The 19,616-nt window shown below is 34.3% G+C and overlaps 1 protein-coding gene across 1 annotated transcript in view; it reads right to left on the bottom strand.

Moving 5' to 3' along the window:
• Window positions 1-19,616, bottom strand: part of fras1 (Fraser extracellular matrix complex subunit 1) — a 303,582-nt gene that overhangs the window by 27,992 nt on the left and 255,974 nt on the right. Inside the window, 18 exon segments of the mRNA XM_028805595.2 lie at window positions 92-279; window positions 666-866; window positions 1,064-1,220; window positions 3,121-3,326; window positions 4,045-4,192; window positions 4,502-4,662; window positions 4,940-5,284; window positions 8,522-8,768; window positions 10,994-11,162; window positions 11,661-11,820; window positions 12,634-12,784; window positions 13,566-13,679; window positions 15,185-15,412; window positions 16,829-16,969; window positions 17,123-17,247; window positions 17,637-17,816; window positions 18,226-18,345; window positions 19,098-19,286. Of these exon segments, the coding sequence (XP_028661428.2) occupies window positions 92-279; window positions 666-866; window positions 1,064-1,220; window positions 3,121-3,326; window positions 4,045-4,192; window positions 4,502-4,662; window positions 4,940-5,284; window positions 8,522-8,768; window positions 10,994-11,162; window positions 11,661-11,820; window positions 12,634-12,784; window positions 13,566-13,679; window positions 15,185-15,412; window positions 16,829-16,969; window positions 17,123-17,247; window positions 17,637-17,816; window positions 18,226-18,345; window positions 19,098-19,286 (3,230 nt within the window).

The following is a 19,616-nucleotide window of genomic DNA, read 5'->3' as shown; positions in this document are numbered from 1 at the left end:
TTGTGGTAAAATTCCCACTATAACCCAATGTCAACTTTACTCTGAAATAACAGAGGCAATTGTATGAAAGTTAATTTAAAGAGACACCTACAATAGGAGGAGCTGGAAGGATGAGACTTCCTGCAGCTTCTTGGTCCAAAATAGTGACAGTTGCTGTAATGACTTCTCCAAGCACAGCTTCCACTGGATCATCAGGTCCCAGTACCAAAGAAAACGACTCATGCCATTCTCTGTCTTCATTAGACAAAATTTCCACTTTAAAGAGAATGTGATCAATGCCTGAAACAAACAAAAGAAAGAAAAATATAGAAATTAGTTTAAATACTATTGGTGGAGAAAGTTGTCATTTTTTAATTTTAATATGCTTTGACTTGTCAACAGATTTCCTTTGTTATACTGCTTTAATGATTATTAAATTTTTCTACCATGACCTATTAAGAGCTACTATAAATTTGACTTTTATTTGAACAATTATATACTCAAAAATTGATTTACAGTATGTACTTTTTATTGTAGTTTATAATACTAAATTGGACACTTTGTGTGGCTGAAGTTCAATTTGAAGTGCACTATTAACAAAAATAGATAATTACTGATGTAAACTGACTAGAACTCTAGAAAAAGTCTGCTTGGGCTATAACAGTTAGAGAACTGGAACAACTGACCTGGACTGAACTTGAGAACTCTACTTTTGGGATTGTAGTCTACACCAGACTGGGCTGACCCATCTCTTGTGCTGCACCGTACTTTTGAAGTCCTGTTCTGGTCTCCTTTTCTGATTACTTTGATGTTCAGCACAGCAGTGCCATCTGGACCTGGAGGTTCACGCACTTGATACACGGACTCCTCAAATTCTATTGTTGGCGCTAATGCAGAGAAATGAAAATAAACAACTACAGTCAAATACCACTTTATCTGAAGTGAAAGTTCCCACAAGAATAAAAAGAGCATTTTCTGATCAAAAAAGAGTCATAACAAACATTCACAAAAACAATTCATGACAATAACTTTCAGTTTTCCTTCCATTTTTTATAGGGCTATTCTTTCAGGTTTCATTTCTTACCATCCTCATCATTTGTGATTGTTATGGTAGCCGCTTCATTTTTGCCAACAGTAGCTCCACTCCAGTGGTTACCAAGAGGATTGCTCAGGTAAACCTGGAACTGCTCTTCTGGCTCAAATACAGAGTCATCATTGATCTGAACTGTGCAATTCTTTATCTAAATTAAACAAAAATATGCAAGAAAAACAAAATTATGCTTTGATTAAGTCACAAACAGCTCAACAATGTCTTACACTCCCTACATTACAAGAGTAGAGGTGCTGTTTTATACTGCACTTTTTGGCTTTCTTGGCATTTTCGTATCTGTGCTTTCCCTTATTATGGTCACCAATTAGCTCCCTGAGAGTCTCTGGAATATGGCTACTGGTTTTTACAATCAGAGACAAACACAGAGATCTGGGCCATTTATACTGGTCTACTTCAAATAATGCATATGTAAGTGAATATTCATTGATTAAAAAAACTAGACACCTAGTTTCCTGATAGTAGGAGAGCTCTTATTTTTTGTGTACAGAAACATTTTAAATGAAACAGGATATCAGAATAAATAAGCAGTAACAGAAGACATCAAATATTGCTTAACATTACAAAAACAATAGCCTTTTTTGTCTCCAATTCTACAGCTCTCTTTGAAGAGAAAGGAAAAAAAGTCTGAGTATGAAATAAAGCAAATAACAAACACGATCTTGAAAGCTACAAGCAGCCACAGATCTCAAATGCTTTGACCAAACCCTACCACAGGTTTCTAACCTTAAATTAAGGAACAGACCTTCAAGTTGCTCCATAATTATGTTCTTATCTTTTACCTTTCTGGAGGCATCTAATTTCTAAATTTTGCCATTTCTGCAACGTTATGATAATAAAATTCTAATGGCCTTTTAAAAAATGTGACAAAAGAAAAAAGTTTTCTTACTTTTACGTATCACTACCATTGAAACCCTACAGAGTTTAAAGTAGAAGGGAGACACACGTAATTGTAATGCATCTGTTGGGCGTAACAATCTGTAGTTTCTGAAATAAGATTTACATCATCTGGAAAAGGTTTACTGAGAAGACATTGTCGATGCTCTTGTATTTTTTTAGAAAAGTACTTAAAACAAGACATAGAAATCTGGAATTCTGCACAAATTTTCAAGTATTTAGTTAAGCTAGGGTCTTTATATTGGAATCTTGGCTTTATATGTTGGGTCTGGTTGGGAATTTTGTTCAAGTGATGACAGTGTCACTCCTAGTTTGTGAATACTGAGGATTCCATCTGTCTGTCTCCTAACCTGCTTAGCTGGTGTCAATCCCAGGCAGCAACAATCCCTGGAGAGTCCATTGCAAGGAGAACACACACCAATTTAGCAACAACTGTGGGAGGAAACTGGAACACCTGGGGAAATCCCACATGAACATAGGAAGTAGATGCAAACTCCACACAAAGAGCTTCCTGTATGAGAACCCCAGTCTCTCTGTTATCAGCCAGCAGTACTACCACTGTGCCACCATTGAATACTGATACTTATGAAATTAAATTACACTGTTTGGAAACTGTTAATAATATGCCATATAAACAACAGGCTGTAATAAACTAGGGCCCTGTAGGGCTGGTACCTGCCTTGCATCCAGTGTCTCATTATTTTATAAATAACAGACCGGTATAAAAATCAGTATTAACAGAAATAACACTGGAGTTTGTAAGAAAGCTGGTCACAAAACTTCTTTGTAAGCAGAACTGTTTCAAACCTTCCAACTTGCTGTACACAGTAATTAGGGAAGAAGCACTAAGATGGCAGCTATGTGATCATATGAGTAACCATACGGTATGCTTGACTCCTGAAGGAGGGAAAGGGTAAACTGTAAAATTACCACATAACTGTCAGAAAATTTGATGTAGATTATAATCTTTATTAATTTTAAGAACTGAAAAGCCTATACATGTATTATTGATGAAGCATGTGGATCTCTTAATTACCTTAGTAATCATAGCAGGAATGGTCCATAAAAGTATTTTTTTTCAGGTTGTGCTATGTAGTATGCGTGAACATGCATCAAAAAATTTGAATATAAATCACCTTTTCTCCTTTTTGGAATATAATTCGAGAGTTATCAGAGTTGCTTCTTTCTTCAAAGTCATCCATTACTTTAGCAGACTGCATTCTTGTGTAACATCTCACCGAAGACTCATAGGTTAGGTCTCCAGTACGAATCACAGGAATGTTTAAGACCCCAGTCTTCTCTTGTACTGCATAACTGTCTTTACTAAACTGCATGCTAGGCACTACAGAGCCAGGAAACAAGGAACATATGAATAAGCAAAACCACATTGAAAACTACAATCATATAGTATTGTTTTATATTAGGACTGCACTATACAGTCTTAAAATTAAACATTGTACATTTTAAATGAGGTTAAAACAGTACAATTTTGAACTGGACAAAAAATAATATATTCCATGATATGTAGACTGAAGACAGAATGTTTTAAATGTAGTTTGTAAAAAATGCTAGGTTTGAAATACAAATTACACACTTAAACATACACATGTGTGTTACTTATCCTGTGCATATAGTATATTTTGGGAATGAACACATCTTTTCCAGCATCCTATATTTACTTTGTCTTGTAAAAAAACAGCACTCATTTTATGCCAAATAACTACACATTAAATTCTCTAGTGTTTTAAGCAGAATTCTAGAGTACTATAAGCAAAATGTGTCTTTAATGAAACAGCAGCACCACAATGGATCCAATAATCTGTGTATCTAACAAATCAGTGTTTTCCAGACACAGGTTTGTTAGGAAAATTACAATTACACATTAAAATAAACCTTAATGTATCTACTGATTATATAAAACTACCATAAATGTATGAATTTTCATCAGGAATGTGAATACTTTCAGATAAAAAATACAGTGAAAGCTGATTTTGCTTACTACTATAATGAAAAGTAATTGTGCAGAGTATCAAACTATATTAAGAAGAATTTTAACATACCATCCTGGAATGTGTCTGTAATGGTGACAGTAGCCTGGTTTGGTTTAGCTAATTCAGCTCCTTGTGCCGAGCTAAGGAATACTATAAAAGTCTCATTCCCTTCAATAGCTGGATTCTGAGTGTCATCCAAGATTGTCAAACTACAGACCTGATAGTTAAAAAAAAAAAAAGCTTTTTTTAATCATTACTTTCTAGAGAAAACCTCTCTGAAACTTTTTCTTTTGCTATGTTCTTTGTTAATGAATAAACCCTAAATTTTATTATACACTTTTACATTCTTCTATTCCAATTTATTCATCACTTATATTCATGAGAAATTAATTTATTGGTTTGCATCATTAAAGTTCTAGGTCCAGAGTATTTATAGCCAATTTTCCTATATCCCCATAAGTAAAGTGTAAGCAGTGCACACAAACAGGTTGGATCATTCAAGGGTCTAACAGTTTCCACCTCTTACCTCCTCTGTTTTTCCAGGCCTGAATTCCACCTTCTTGGAGCTTGGAATATAATCTACTCCAGGGCTCGCAGATGGAGGGTCTGAAGGACGTGTAGCACACCAGACAGATGTAGCAGCAGACAGATCAGTGCCGTGTCTAATGACACGGATTTCAACAACACCTGAAACACACAAATTCCAGTATCAGCCTTTCTGTTATTTTATAAAGTGCTACAAAAGTGTACCATAAAATGAATATTTAAATTAGCCCACAAAGTTTACAGTTCCAAAAAAGTTTTATACTAATCCAAAAACTACCATATATGAACAATTTGAAGTCTTTTAGATTGCAAAAATAAATACATTTGGAGGGGAGTGATGTGTCAACAAACAAAAATATTAGTAGGTATGAAACAACACAGTAAAATAAAGAAAAACACAAATATGACAATTATATACCTGCATCTTCACTAAATGTAAAAAAGGCGTTTTCAAGGAAGACTGTAGAAGCATCATTAGGCCCATCGATCATTACCCTTGCAGTTGCAATATCTCCTATTCGTGCATTCTCAGAAACTTCGGTCAGGACAATTTCAAATTCCTCTTCCTCTTCAAATTCACTGTCATCAATAAGCTTTACATCACAGGTACTCATACTGACTCCGGGACCGAACACTACTCGGTTCTCGTTGGTCATGCCTCTTGATTTGAAATCAGACCCTGATTCTAGGGCATGAAGGCTGCTGCCCTGGGCTGATTTGGCAACTGTATAGCACAATGCCGAGACTGGGCTGCTGGAATCACCTGAGTCATCAGAAGAATTTTACAAAGTTAAGCTTAATTCTAATACACATGATTTTGTATAAATATTGTTTGTGACAAATACAATGACAAAGACCTGCATTAAAAATAAACTGAAATCACCAGGCATGGTGCTGTTAAAGTCACAACATCTTTTGTAACAAGCATTATGTATGCTCTTATAGCAGCAACGTTCTCTGCAATAGGTGTACAATGGTTTACATTAATGCCCTTCTAAAGGTTTGACATTGGCACTGTGCTCCATTTACTGTATATTGCAATTACACATTCTCGAGAAGACGTTTAATGATAAAGTAAGCTATCAGCAGATATTTTAAAAGATAGAGAAAAAAACTTAAACATGCTGCGTGCACACTTATTCAAAAATGATATATTAATACTTGTTTGTGTAACCTTTTGCCACAATGATAGTTTCAGATGTTTTGAGAATGGAATATTCAAGGTTATTCTGCCCAATTCTCTTGGCAGCTTTGCTCCAGTCAATTCAAGTTTATGGACAATTCTTGCTGACTTCCATTTTTAAAGTATGGTTCAGATTCTCAATAGCGCAACACAGTGCATTCACATTTTCATTCCTGAGCTATTTGAGTATTGCTTTGGTTGTATTTTGGATCAGTTTCCTGCCGAAAGGTAAATCTTCTCAAAAGATTCAATGATAAAAAAAGGTTTCCTATATGCCTATGTATCACTTTATCACTGACTTTCTTTCAGTGTCATTTGGCATATGCTTTAATAGCTTTAGGGAAATTTCTTCTACATGTGAGAACTTTAAGGGTTTTTAATACTTCCGCAAGCAGCATATTTTTAAGTCTTTTGTTTTGGATATTATTTACATTTTATATTTATGCTTTAAAGGCAAGATATCAATATTAAAACATACTGACACATTCAACCCGTTTAACTGTTTGGCTCTTCACTCTAAAAGACTTGCAGGGCTTAACAGTTGGACTCGAAGCAAATCTGGACACACCTACAGTCATATGAAAAAGTTTGGGAACCCCTCTCAGTCTGCATAATAATTTACTCTACTTTCAACAAAAAAAGATAACAGTGGTATGTCTTTCATTTCCTGGGAACATCTGAGTACTGGGTGTTTTCCGAACATTTTTAGTGAAGCAGTATTTAGTTGTATGAAATTAAATCAAATATGAAAAACTGGCTGTGCAAAAATTTGAGTTCCCTTGTAATTTTGCTGATTTGAATGCATATAACTGCTCAATACTGATTACTTGCAACACCAAATTGCTTGGATTAGCTCGTTAAGCCTTGAACTTCATAGACAGGTGTGTCCCAATCATGAGGAAAGGTATTTAAGGTGGTCAATTGCTAGTTGTCATTCCCTTTGACTCTCCTCTGAAGAGTGACAGCATGGGATCCTCAAAGCAACTCTCAAAAGATCTAAAAACAAAGATTGTTCAGTTTCCTGGTTTAGGGGAAGGCTACAAAAAGCTGTCTCAGAGGTTTAAACTGTCATTTTCAACTGTAAGGAATGGAATCAGGAAATGGAAGGCCACAGGCACTGTTGCTGTTAAATCAGGTCTGGCAGGCCAAGAAAAATAAAGGAGCGGCATATGCGCAGGATTGTGAGAATGGTTACAGACAACCCACAGATCTCCTCCAAAGACCTGCAAGAACATCTCGCTGCAGATGGTGTATCTGTACATCGTTCTACAATTCAGCGCAATTTGCACAAAGTACATCTGTATGGCAGGGTGATGAGAAAGAAGCCCTTTCTGCACTCACGCCACAAACAGAGTTGCTTGTTGTATGCAAATGTTCATTTAGACAAGTCAGATTCATTTTTGAACAAAGTGCTTGGACTGATGAAACAAAAATTGAGTTATTTGGTCATAACAAAAAGTGCCTTGCATGGCGGAAGAAGAACACCGCAATCCAAGAAAAACTCCTGCTACCTACTGTCAAATTTGGTGGAGGTTCCATCATGCTGTGGGCTGTGTGGCTAGTTCAGGGACTGGGGCCCTTGTTAAAGTCGAGGGTCGGATGAATTCAACCCAATATCAACAAATTCTTCAGGATAATGTTCAAGCATCAGTCACAAAGTTGAAGTTACGCTGGGGTTGGATATTCCAAAAAGACAGTGACCCAAAACACAGTTCGAAATCTACAAAGGCATTCATGCAGAGGGAGAAGTACAATGTTCTGGAATGACCATCACAGTCCCCTGACTTGAATATCATCGAAAATCTATGGGATGATTTGAAGCAGGCTGTCCATGCTCGGCAGCCATCAAATTTAACTGAACTGGAGAGATTTGTATGGAAGAATGGTGAAAAATACCTCCATCCGGAATCCAGACACTCAAAGGCTATAGGAGGCGTCTAGAGGCTGTTATATTTGCAAAAAGAGGCTCAACTAAGTATTGATGTAATATCTCTGTTGCGGTGCCCAAATTTATGCACCTGTCTAATTTTGTTATGATGCATTATTGCATATTTTCTGTTAATCCAATAAACTTAATATCACTGCTGAAATACTACTGTTTCCATAAGGCATGTCATATATTAAAAGGATGTTGCTACTTTGAAAGCTTAGCCATTGATAAACAAAAATCCAAAGAATTAAGAGGGGTTCCCAAACTTTTTCATATGACTGTAAGTATCTGCTTGTATGATACTAGTTCACTTATTTTGTTTTTGTTCCTTATCATTATTAGACTTTTTCTGTCTTGTTGACTTGACTTTTTTCTGGTATATAGACTCTATGAATGTGTCTTTGCATGGTCAGACTATTTGCTAGTAACTTATTTTATTGATCTTTGTTTTCTATTTGTGTGATCTGTACTTGGAAACATTTGTATCTTTTTGATAGACAAATGACTTTAGCTGTAAACTCCTGACAGAAAGCATATACTATAAGACAAAAATACTAACCTCTTTACCATTACTTTGAGCATGGCATTGACACCTACTGAAATAGGTGGTCAAGATTATTACATCTTCAATTAAAAAGTGCATGGTTATGACACGACAAAGATACTGTGTTGAGCATTATGTTTCATTCTTTGTAATAGTGAAGACAATTTATTTATGTTAATACTGCATAAGGCTGAAATTGTCTTGCATTTTCGGCAGTACATTTTTGTTAGGACTACCCTTATGATACAGTATGTATAAAAAATGCAAACAAAATTTAATACAGTGAAACAAGAAGTACAGTTAACATATTAACATTTGTGTCTGATAGTAGTCAAAGCCCCACCTTTTCGTTCCACTGGTGCAAACAGAAAGCCATCACTCTCATTCACGTGATACATTTTCTTGTCAAACTGTAGAGTGGGCTCATCCTCTGTATCATTGATATTTACTTTGGCTACAGTGGTTTTCCCAAGCAAGGCATATGCTGGCATACTTAGCTCCACATTAAAACTTTCCATGTTTTCAAAAATGTGGTCATCATTAATCACAATTACACAAGCTTTTGTATCTTCTCTCTCGTCAAACTGCACCTATTTCAAAATAAGAATTGATTTAAAGAATAAACATTTATATGTTTTATTTATATTTATAACCAATACCCATAATTTGAAGTATAAACAAAGTGCGGCACAGTGGTAGCATTGCTGCCTCACAGTAATAAAGAGCAGGGTTCAGGTCCTGGATCCTCCCTGTGTTTCTGTGGGTTTCTTCTGGGTGCTCTGGTTTCCTCCCACGGTTCAGATACATGCAGGTTATTTGGATTGGTGAGGCAAAATTGGCCCTGATGTGTGTGTGTGTGTGTTCACCCTGCAATGTGCTGGAGCCCTGTCTGGGGATTTTTTGCTTTGTGCCCTATGCTTACTGGGATATCCTCAGACTCCTCAATGACCCTAAGTGAGTTCAGAAGATGGCTGGATGGATGGATAATTTTCACATTGTCACACACGTGTGATTAGGAGGCAGCTAAAGGGCTTAAGTAATGGTAATACTATGCCAGACCAGGGGGTGACAGAGTGTGCCGACTGTCTCTCTCAGTCTCTTGCAGAACATTCTCGGGAAATCCCATCCAGTCCTGGCACCACTGATGATGTCACTTCTTGTTCTGGCCTGGATGACATCATTGCCTTCTCCCAACCTTTAAAACCGCCATCTTACCTCCACTTGATCAGTTCTGTTTTGGACTCTGTTTTTGTAAACATTGCAAACCTTTTTCAAACCTTTTTGCAGCCAGGAACATATTATACGGGTGGCTGCCCCAAACCTTTGTGACTGTCTGGAGTCGATTTTATTACAACATATATTTGGTATAATCCTGTAGCTTATATATTTGCCATTGTGATTTTAGCATCTGGTAGTTATAGGACAGGTTAGGTTGCAACCATCATGCTGTTTTAAATCATATCAAAAACCTTCATCTCTGACTGTGGTGCAACAGTAAACAAACCCAAGCATAGCTTAGATTAAATAAAAATAACCAAGTCTGATTCTTAATGCAGAGGCTATTAGTCTGTGATAAGCAAGGAAAGAAAAATATATTGATTATTTAATATATCTTAAATATACACTGTACATATACAATCATGAACTGCACTATTTATTTAAGGATATTTTTGAAAATATAAAGTTAAATGTCTGATGCAACAATAAATGCTGTGACAACCATTTAAAAACTTATTTTTTCAAAATTTTTATGAGAAAATCATTTTAATTTTCTCTGACTCTTATAAGACCTGAGTTCTTGGAGAGATGTATTGATGACTGCAAATGAAGTGTGACTTTGTGCTCAGCTGTTTTAAGTCCAAACTTTAAGCATTTTTTCCCTCTTCTCCTTTTCTAATTTCAATTTGATCATTAATGCAGTAACAAGTTCTAATATATATTACCCAACTGCCATCACAAATTTGACCTTTGAGTCCTACTGCTCAGAAGGATGTTCTACCATTAATGTTGGTCTATTGGGTTTTGCGTTTTTCTCTCTTTTTGTTGCCAACTAGTCATATATTCTTTGGTTCTATTCACTAGATTTGTTTCCTAATTTTGAAACTCGGAAATAGTTGATGAAAAAGAATCGCGATCATTACTTTTATTACTTACTGTTGTATACTGTATACGTGTGCCTGTATATACAGTATGTAACTGTTGCATGCTTTTGCCATTGTTTAATTGTTTGGAGTATGTTATTTGAGACATGCATTTTCATAAATATTTACTTAACTAACTGTAGCAAATTTGTATCCTGCAAAATGTACTGACTGCACAGTTTTTTGTTACTTGCATGTAAGAGTATAGTGGGGATGGAGTGGAGTTTTCTTGTTTGAGATATCTGAGGCATTGCTGCCTTTGATCATTATTTTGTGTTTTATATTAGTAATTCATTAGACCACTTCAGAGATCTGTTTTCACTTTAACCTTTAACAGTCTTTTTTTCTTTTGATCAAAGTCAAAGTCAAATGTAATTGACTGTAATTCAATGTGAAAACTTCCAAGGTAGTGAATGCTTTTTATAGGCACTGTCTTTACAGACCCTTTTTTCAATCTTGCAACAATCTTTAGGTGTGCTACATTTGTGTAATACTGGTTTATAAGGATCAGTAATGGAACAGACAATAGACAGAGTGGTAATACTGCAGCGTTAAATGTTTACTACAATAAAACAGACTGTGGCTACAGTAAAGTGTAAAAACTGGGAAACAAAGGAAGTGACTGTGAAAATCCTGTCATTCAGAAAATAAACGTTTGAGGCCATATCACTTACCTGACCAGCATATTCCACATAATCATGTTGTCCTGGTTTGGAGCCAATGCTGGAGGTAGAGGTGGCCGTTCCCTGCTCTGTACGACACAAGACAATTGCGTACTGGTTCAGATTGCCGGTTCTCTTCACCATCACACTGACAGTGCTAGCTTTCTCACTAACGTTGTAACTGTATTCACAAAATACAAATAAAAAAAATATTTAATTATCTTTAAAAAAGAAAAAAAAAAACTTTTGTGTCTCCTAAATCTGCTAGCTTCTTAATATTTTGTTTCCCAAATAACTGTTTAAACTGTTTTTCTGACAAAAAAATTAAAAATGAAGATTCAGAAGTACTAATTTACTTTGACCAGCTAAACATTATATTGAATTTGTCAAAATTTAAATATACAAGGCAGGCAATAGTGGCAAGCCAAACAATTACTGTAAAATGAAAAATGCATAACATTACTTCCCTCTTATTAAAGTGATTTAATGAAAAATGTTAAGTCACTTTAAGACACAATGGTCTCTCAAAACCAGGATGGTGAACTCAAAGTTTCAAATAAAGAAAAAAAAAAAACTTAAATACAATGTTGTCATCATATGCTTTAGAGATGACACAAAGAAAAAAAGCATTAATAGGTAGAAAAGAAGTTATAAATATAAACAGAGTTTCTGAATTTACCTGGCATGCTCAAAGCTGATTAATGACCACTGAATGTGGAAAACATTGTCACTGACCACGTTTGGCTTGCTGTCCTTAACAAGAAACTTGAAATTGTCCATTGTTTCTTGCACATTTTGCTCATTTAAGACAAAGCGGATCATTCCAAGATTAACTTCCTCTGTAAGAAATGAAATGATTTGAAAGTAGTCAATTAAAATTAAATGAACATACTCTTAATTGATTTTGAACACTTAAAACATTTGTGGGGGGATGGGTGATCCTTTATCAATCAAACTTTATTATTATTTCGCTGAACTGTTACTATTATATCTTTGATTTGGATGTTATAGGTTGCATCGAGTAAATAAAGCTGAATAAAAATATTTTTGTATGTGTTTTCATTTTAGGCTGTAAAGCCACAAAATGTGAATATCTTCAAAGAGGGTGATTCTTTTCAATACCCACTGTAATAGTAGTAGACCTACTCTCTTTTGCTCATTTTTTATCTTGTTTTCTGTTCCCTTTGATGCTGCAACTTCAAATCATTCTTGTATGTTTAATAAGTTGCTTTGTAAATCACCTTGATTAAATAAATAATAAAAAAGCATTCATCCACATTAATCGAAAAAACAGGATAATGCAGGAGACGCACACTCAATAACAAAGCCAGTTTTGATGCTAATATTATACAGGCAAAATGCATTTAATGTGAAGATAAAGACTAAACAGACTATATAGAAGAAACAGAACTGAAGAATTAAACTTATGAGGATTTTACATTACATTTACAATTGACAATCTGACAACCTAAGGCTTATTAGTAAGTTTTTTCACTACAGAAGATGTTCATTTACTCGTGTCTTTACTCTAAAAGTATGAATTTGAAAACCTGCTGTACATCTCTTTCTGTGTAATTTGCCAAATTCCATAGAGTACAATAATTTTAATGCCTTATTTTTTTCAACAGTGGTGCATTCCTTTCTTAGATTACCTTGAGTGAACGTTGTAACGGGTATTCCAGGTTTCATTTTGGATTCCAAGTACCCATATTTGGGTGGTGTTGTAACCTCATATATTAGCTGTTTGTCCTCTGTGTCTGGGTCCACAGTGAGTAACTCTTTCTTACTGATGAGGTTTGTAGCCTGTGAATGGGAGATCGCAAACAATCTGAATAAACCATTGTAATAGCTCGCATAGTTTAGGGAATATTACATTTCAAATTCTTTGGTAATAAATATCACTCAAGGGGACGCTACTAATCTGATTATTATTTATCATAAAAAAGCAAAGACCTTGTAAAAACAAGAAGAAATGGAGAAGTTTCTGTCATGGACACTCTTATTTTCAGGTGGCAACTTAAAAACACTTTCCCAATCTAGGCTCCCTTCTATTTTCCTTAAAAACTGTACTGTTAGAAATAAGACCTTAATATTTTTGACATATCTGCATAATGAGCTTTATAATAGTCAGCTTCCCATTATTTATAGAAGTTTTGGAAACCAGGATAGTTGGGGAGTTCAGAAGCAAAGGGTACAAGGCAAAATTTCACAACGTACAGAACTGGTAAACCATACGCAAGGCATACAAAACCTACTGGACACTAACACTTCATTGTGACATTGCATCATTTGACTTTATCAAGAAACCATAACTCTTAAGAAAAATTACACACAGGCCCTGCCAATTCCAGAACATAAGACATCATGAGCTATAGCATTAAAAAGATATTATAACTAATGAACGAGAAAACAAAGTGTACGTTGCAATTGTTTTGCATGTAGTATGTAAACAAAATAGTTTGTTTTACTATTCTATTGCTTAATATTTTGTTCAGGATCAACTCTCATAACCACAAACAGGTAAAGCAGTCACAATATGCTTCACATGAAAAAGCACTGAAGGTTTTTCTCAGGTCTTTTTTACCTTATTATCCATATACTCTAGCCATTGTAGTCCTAGATTGGTTACTATTCTAGGAGTTCCATCATCAACTGGAAGAATATCAATTTTAAATCTTTGAGGAGCAACAGTCATTATCTGAAACATAATGCAAAGTACAAAATAATATGCATCTTATGCTTAAAACTGCAGATTGTTTATTAAAAAATACATATCAAAGCTTAGAAATGATACATGATGGAATGAGAACACAAAGTTGAGCTCACTGCTGGTCAGAACATGGCACAGGATAAATATGTGTAAATTTTTAAATACACAGAAAAAGGTTCTAAAATTACGATTAATTAATGCTACAACAAAGAAGCACTTAACAATGGAAGAGCTCAGGCTTTAAATTCAACCATTTTTTATTTATTTCCATAATATGAATGTGATCAATGTGCCCTCCTACTTTAATTCTATTAATGCAAAGCTTCCCTACTCTCCTGTATAGAATAATGATCTGAATTTATCTCTGTTCTCTTACCTTAATTTGAAGTGGCAGGAAGACCCACAATTAAGCATTTTACTGTGATCCATGATAGGTCAGATGGCGGTGTGTCCTTGTTATTAGTGAGTTCCAGCTAGCTCCCTCTTATCAACCGTCAACATCACCACCATTCACCATCCTCTTTTACCAATAAACTTAATAATAACAATAACAATAATAATAATAATAATACACTTTATTTGCCATTTGCAATTTCTTGCATTAGAAATGCCATTTTTCACATACTCCAACTTACTCTCCAGAGACACAAAGAGGAAGAGAATGTGGTGTCTCCATGATCACTTCCTGTTCCTCTTTTAAACTGTTTGAAATTAAAGTCATGTTCTCTTAATCTAGGTCACATAATTTCATATGTTCTCTAAATTTAGCAAAATTAAACTTATCAGTATACTCAGTGTAGTTTTGTGCAGTGTCTATACCTCTACCCGTACAAAGTTTATACTATGTATCTGACTACTTTGTCCCTTAAATTCTGTTAAAATATTTTTATCATGTTTTATAATAAACCCCTGGTTTCTGCATTTTCTAAATTTGTGCCTCCCATTCATTTTATCAATATTCTTTTCTTGCCTGGGTAAAATTGCTACTAAACTAGTACTTTTACAGGAATTTCTTTTCTTTAGTTTCTAAAAAGCCTTTTGTTTAAAAATCTAGTTGTGTTCATGTGGCTCTAATACACGGCCAATGGTATGTGTAACAATCTGAATCTTAATTTCTGATCTATCCTTTTTTGCACATTCTTCTTTTCTTTTTGTTCTGTTGTGTCTGTAAAACACCTTTTCTCCCAGGACTGCACAGTCTTCAATGATTACTGATCCTCTGAGTACTTGTTTTGTGAAAGGGCTAGGCAGGGTGGGGAGGGCTGTTTTACTCTCTTTTTAACCTGCTTTTATTTTTAATAATACTTTTTTTAAATAATGCTGAAAACCATCAATGTAATGTAATTGTATTTAAATTCACAAACAATAAAAGCCTTTATTAATCTTTCATAAATAATTGAAAACACTTTTAACGTTAAAAGAGAATAGATACCAACAACAGAGAAAATAACATTATTAAATCATGTTGTCACCTTTGTAAAACTGGAACCTACCTCTTTATCTCCTTCTTCCGCCACAAAAAACTGGTTGGTTCCATCAGATACAGTAAAGGTAAAGCGGTCTTTGATAGAATTGCTGCCATCATGATTATAGCTAATGCGGTTCTGATAAATATCATCCATGGTAAATGTATTGGTTTGCCGGAAGTGCTGCCCATTATTGGTCCTTTCAATTATTCCATGACGAGGGACTTGAACAACAGTGAAGGTAATAGATTCAGCCTGTTTTTGTTTGACAAAAAATGGAGAGGCATCCAGTTAACTACACAGTGCTAAGACTATTACGACTTATCCTAAAAGCTCCTGCTATAAACCTAAAACATAAATCCACCATGTACTATTCTTCTTGGGAATTACTGTAAATTTATGCCACTGCTGTTCACCTAATGAACTATCAAACTGGATGAAATAGAACACTTTCCCAAACTGTTATAAATGATATTTGAAATCTGAAAGACAATGTCAGAGAAATAATTAGCTTTATGGGGGTTGGTGTGGTATGAAAAAAAAAAAAAAAAAAAAAAAAAGCATGCACTGAAATTGCTGATTTATGTTTTTGTTCCAATTGCTGTTTTTATTTTTTACACGGTCGTGCTAATGATAGTGAGAGGTACATGAAAGAAATTCAAAGAGCTATCTACCATTATGACTTCTAAAGGAGTCACTCTGGCTGTGAAGGCTAATGTTTTTTAAAAGCTTTGTGAGGAGTAGTACGAAATGGCTGATGAAAGTGGAATATGAAGCAAAGCTATTAAGAAGAGAAGAAGATGATCAGATTGATATATGGAGCATCATTGTGTGAGAGAAAAACGAATGCTGCATCAAAAGAAACACTTGGTGTCGAGGCATTAGGTGTTGTGCTGGGGAGAAACAGACTAAAGGTAGTTTGTGCATGTGGAACGAAGGCAGAGGGTGATTGGGGCTTCTGCAAAGTTCTGAATTGAGTGTTAGAATACATATATAAATGACAGATTTCAGTTTTTGATATTTAATAAATTTGTAGACCTTTCTGAAAAAATGTTTTACTTTGTCAATATAGGTTATTAAATAATTGATAGGCAAATTTATCAATTTAAAATTAAATCTAGAACGCAATAAGTAAGAGGGTCTGAATGCTTCCTCAACCCAATGTATTATCTGAGGAACAAAGAAAAGCATAGGAAGCAATCAATAATGCTTAAATACATAATTGTAGTTTTGCTTAAGGTGTTTTCTACATCACTTTCATTACATAGGACTATAGAATACCAATTATTATAGAGAGACGGCACACTGTAAACCACATATCTCTGCATAGTCAGAAATAACACTTGTTTTGATTGTGAGTATAATCATGACAGGTGTTTTCTAAATGTTCAACAGTGCATTTTTATATAGTGATGCAAATGTCATAAAAATATTGTTATTTGGATGGGAGTGTCGTTTAGGGAGATAGTGTCATTCAAGTCAATTAATTGAGTGTTCTGACAGTTTTGTTTTATATGAGGATCTTTCAAAAGAAGGGGAGACAAAATGATACAGTTGTTTTTCTTATTAATTTAAGATTAACTGAGTATATACAAATGTTCACTGCTCTAAATGACTAAGTATTTTTATTTTTTGGAAAAGTTCAAAATAGATTCATTATTGAACACTTACCTCTGTGTCAGCATCAGTGGCTTTTAGTTCAAACTCAGTAATGGTTTTTCTCACTCCCTCTTGAACACGCATTCCCAGATTATGTACCAAAGGCAAAGAATCATCAACTGGTCGGATAGTGATATAAAATGTCTGTACTACCTGGTGTTTAAAGAAGAAAGGATAACGCAAATCAAGAATCCCTCTGGGGAAATATATATATATTGAAAATAATAAAAAATATATTTATATACAAAGATATATTCATATCAAATACATGCACTTGCATTTATGACATATATAAAGAGAATATACCTCATTAGCGCCATCAGAGACAATAAAGGTAAAGTCATCAGAGTGTTTCTCTTCTTCGCTAGTGTGGACATACTGGATGTTTCTGGATGCTAAGTCAGCTTGAGTGAAAATGCTGACCCTCTTACCTAAAAAAAGACACATTTAGAATACACTAAAAATTGCATACTAACGTAGAACAGTGAGTGAGCAGTGTGGATGATATCTTCCACTAGAGTCTGTGTAAAGAAATGTGTGTGTTTTTTATTTTTTTTAAATCATTAAAGTTCTTGACTTCATGTTACATGCAAACTACACTGACCTTATTTGTAACATCTTGATTCATGAGGACAAATGGACAGGTATGTTTTTTTTGGAATAAGTTTAAGTCTTCTGTTTTAATTCTAGTTTGCACTGCAATATTTCTGTTGAGTTACAAATGAAATTTTAATCTGGACCTTATGAAAATAGAACAACTGACATTAAAAATGAATTTGAAGTGGATTCTCTGCAACTTTAGGATGTAATTCTCCATTACCTGGAGAAGAAGTATGCTCTAGATATCCCAGTTGTGGCTGTTTGCTTATTCTGAAGATTAGATCTCCCGGCTCACTGTCCTGATCTGTGGCTGAGAGCTGTAAGGTTGTGATTTTCTTTACTGAATTTTCATCCAGAACTAGACCTTTGTTAACTGTAACTGATGGAGGCAGTTTGTCCTCTGGAAAAAAAATAAAAATAACTGATCAATGTTTACTCATAGTCAAATTATTGATTTATTTACTTGCTTGTCATGTTAATATAATGACCAATATTAAGTGAGCTGTTAAATGGACAGTAATATAGAATGAACTTTTATCCAAAGTGGAAGCCATATTTAACTGCAAATTGAAACCACAAATCATCTCATACAATACTGAGTACACTCAATAAATCAAAATAATCAAATACACTCTGCTATGTAAAGAAAGAAAAAAAGTCCAATGATACACAGCCTCAGATGCATCTATTGCAAACAGGTCTTTAATTCTGAGGAGGTTAATAACCATTTTGAAAATTATGTCATATAATAAAAAGAGACTCTTTTGTTATGAACTCAGATACAATTGATACATATAACATTGACTTACCAAGGACACTAATATAGAAAGATTGATCAATTAGTTTATTTCCTTCAGAGTCAGAAAGGTCAAATTTGAAAGCAAAACTTCCTCCTTGCTCTCCTTTTTCATGTTTGTACTCAATAGATCCTAAAAAAAATTAAGATGTCTTGCATGAATTGCCAGTCACTGCTGTTTACAAGAAAATTCCCAAATCAAAAAAAAAATTAAATGTTTGTGATGCTGACATAACATAAATTGGATGTGTAAACACAAAAACTAAATATGACTATATATTGTGTTTATCACAAATGTACCTGTGAAAGCAAATGAAACATGATTTAGCATAATTTTTTGTAACTTGTTCCATATGAGTCTTACATTTTTAAATATCCTGGCGTAAGAGAGATTAAAGTTCATCAAGACACAGTAGCCTAAGGCACAAATGCCTAAGTAAAACGTACCATATACAAGTACACACATATATCTGCATCAAGCTCCTCATTCACCACATTTTCCATTAACATACAATCTTCTATTCATACTTAAACAATATTTTTGTATTTCTACACTGTTATAAACTTTTTCATATGACTAAGTAACTTTTTATTTTATTTAATAAAAAGTTGATCAAAAAATTAATCACATTAACTTATGTTTTTTAATTATATTTGAGGAAATGTAATCATTTGAGACTGCTGATCAAATACTTCCAAGGAATTAGATATACTGATATCCTAGAAATGTTCATTAAATACACAAACCATCCAACAGTTTAACACAAGCTTTCAAAAACATTTTAGGTTGCATTGACGTATTTAAAATACTAAAATCTCAAATTATTTTTCTGTTTATGTCACAGTTTCTTATATATAATAATATTTCAATAGAAAATGTCATACCTGTATTTATTTCTGTCTGTGTAAAGCTCTTAATGGGTCCTTTAACAGAGATCTGGAGAAGGTTACCATTCCTGGAAAGCTGAAGTCGACCAGTTAAGGGATCCTTGGTCATGACGTATTTAGTTTTCATTGCATCCGAGTCTATATCTGTGGCTTTCAGATGATGTTCTGTAATTTTTGCTACTGAGCCTAAACAAAAGAAAGGCTATATTAAAATACAGCAACAAAATATATGGCCTGAGCAGGCAGTACAGGGCACTTTGGCAGTGTTGCTTTATAGGAAGGGATCTGTATTTTCAGCTAATCTAATATTTCACTATCAGCACATGATATTCAAAAGTTAACCAAATAATAAATAAATGAATGAATGATTGAATGAATGAATGATTGAGTGTTTTAATCAACACTTTCAGAACATGTTTCATAATCACATCCTTGTTATTGCACAGAATTTTCGATCAGTTGCCTTCAGAAAGATTCAATTCAACTTCAGCTAGAATGTTTAGGGAGAATGTCAGA

This window comes from Erpetoichthys calabaricus, chromosome 7, assembly GCF_900747795.2.
Source record: "Erpetoichthys calabaricus chromosome 7, fErpCal1.3, whole genome shotgun sequence".
NCBI classification, from domain to species: domain Eukaryota; kingdom Metazoa; phylum Chordata; class Cladistia; order Polypteriformes; family Polypteridae; genus Erpetoichthys; species Erpetoichthys calabaricus.
The sequence above is the reverse complement of the archived record's forward strand: the minus strand, read 5'-3'. Positions and strand labels throughout refer to the sequence as shown.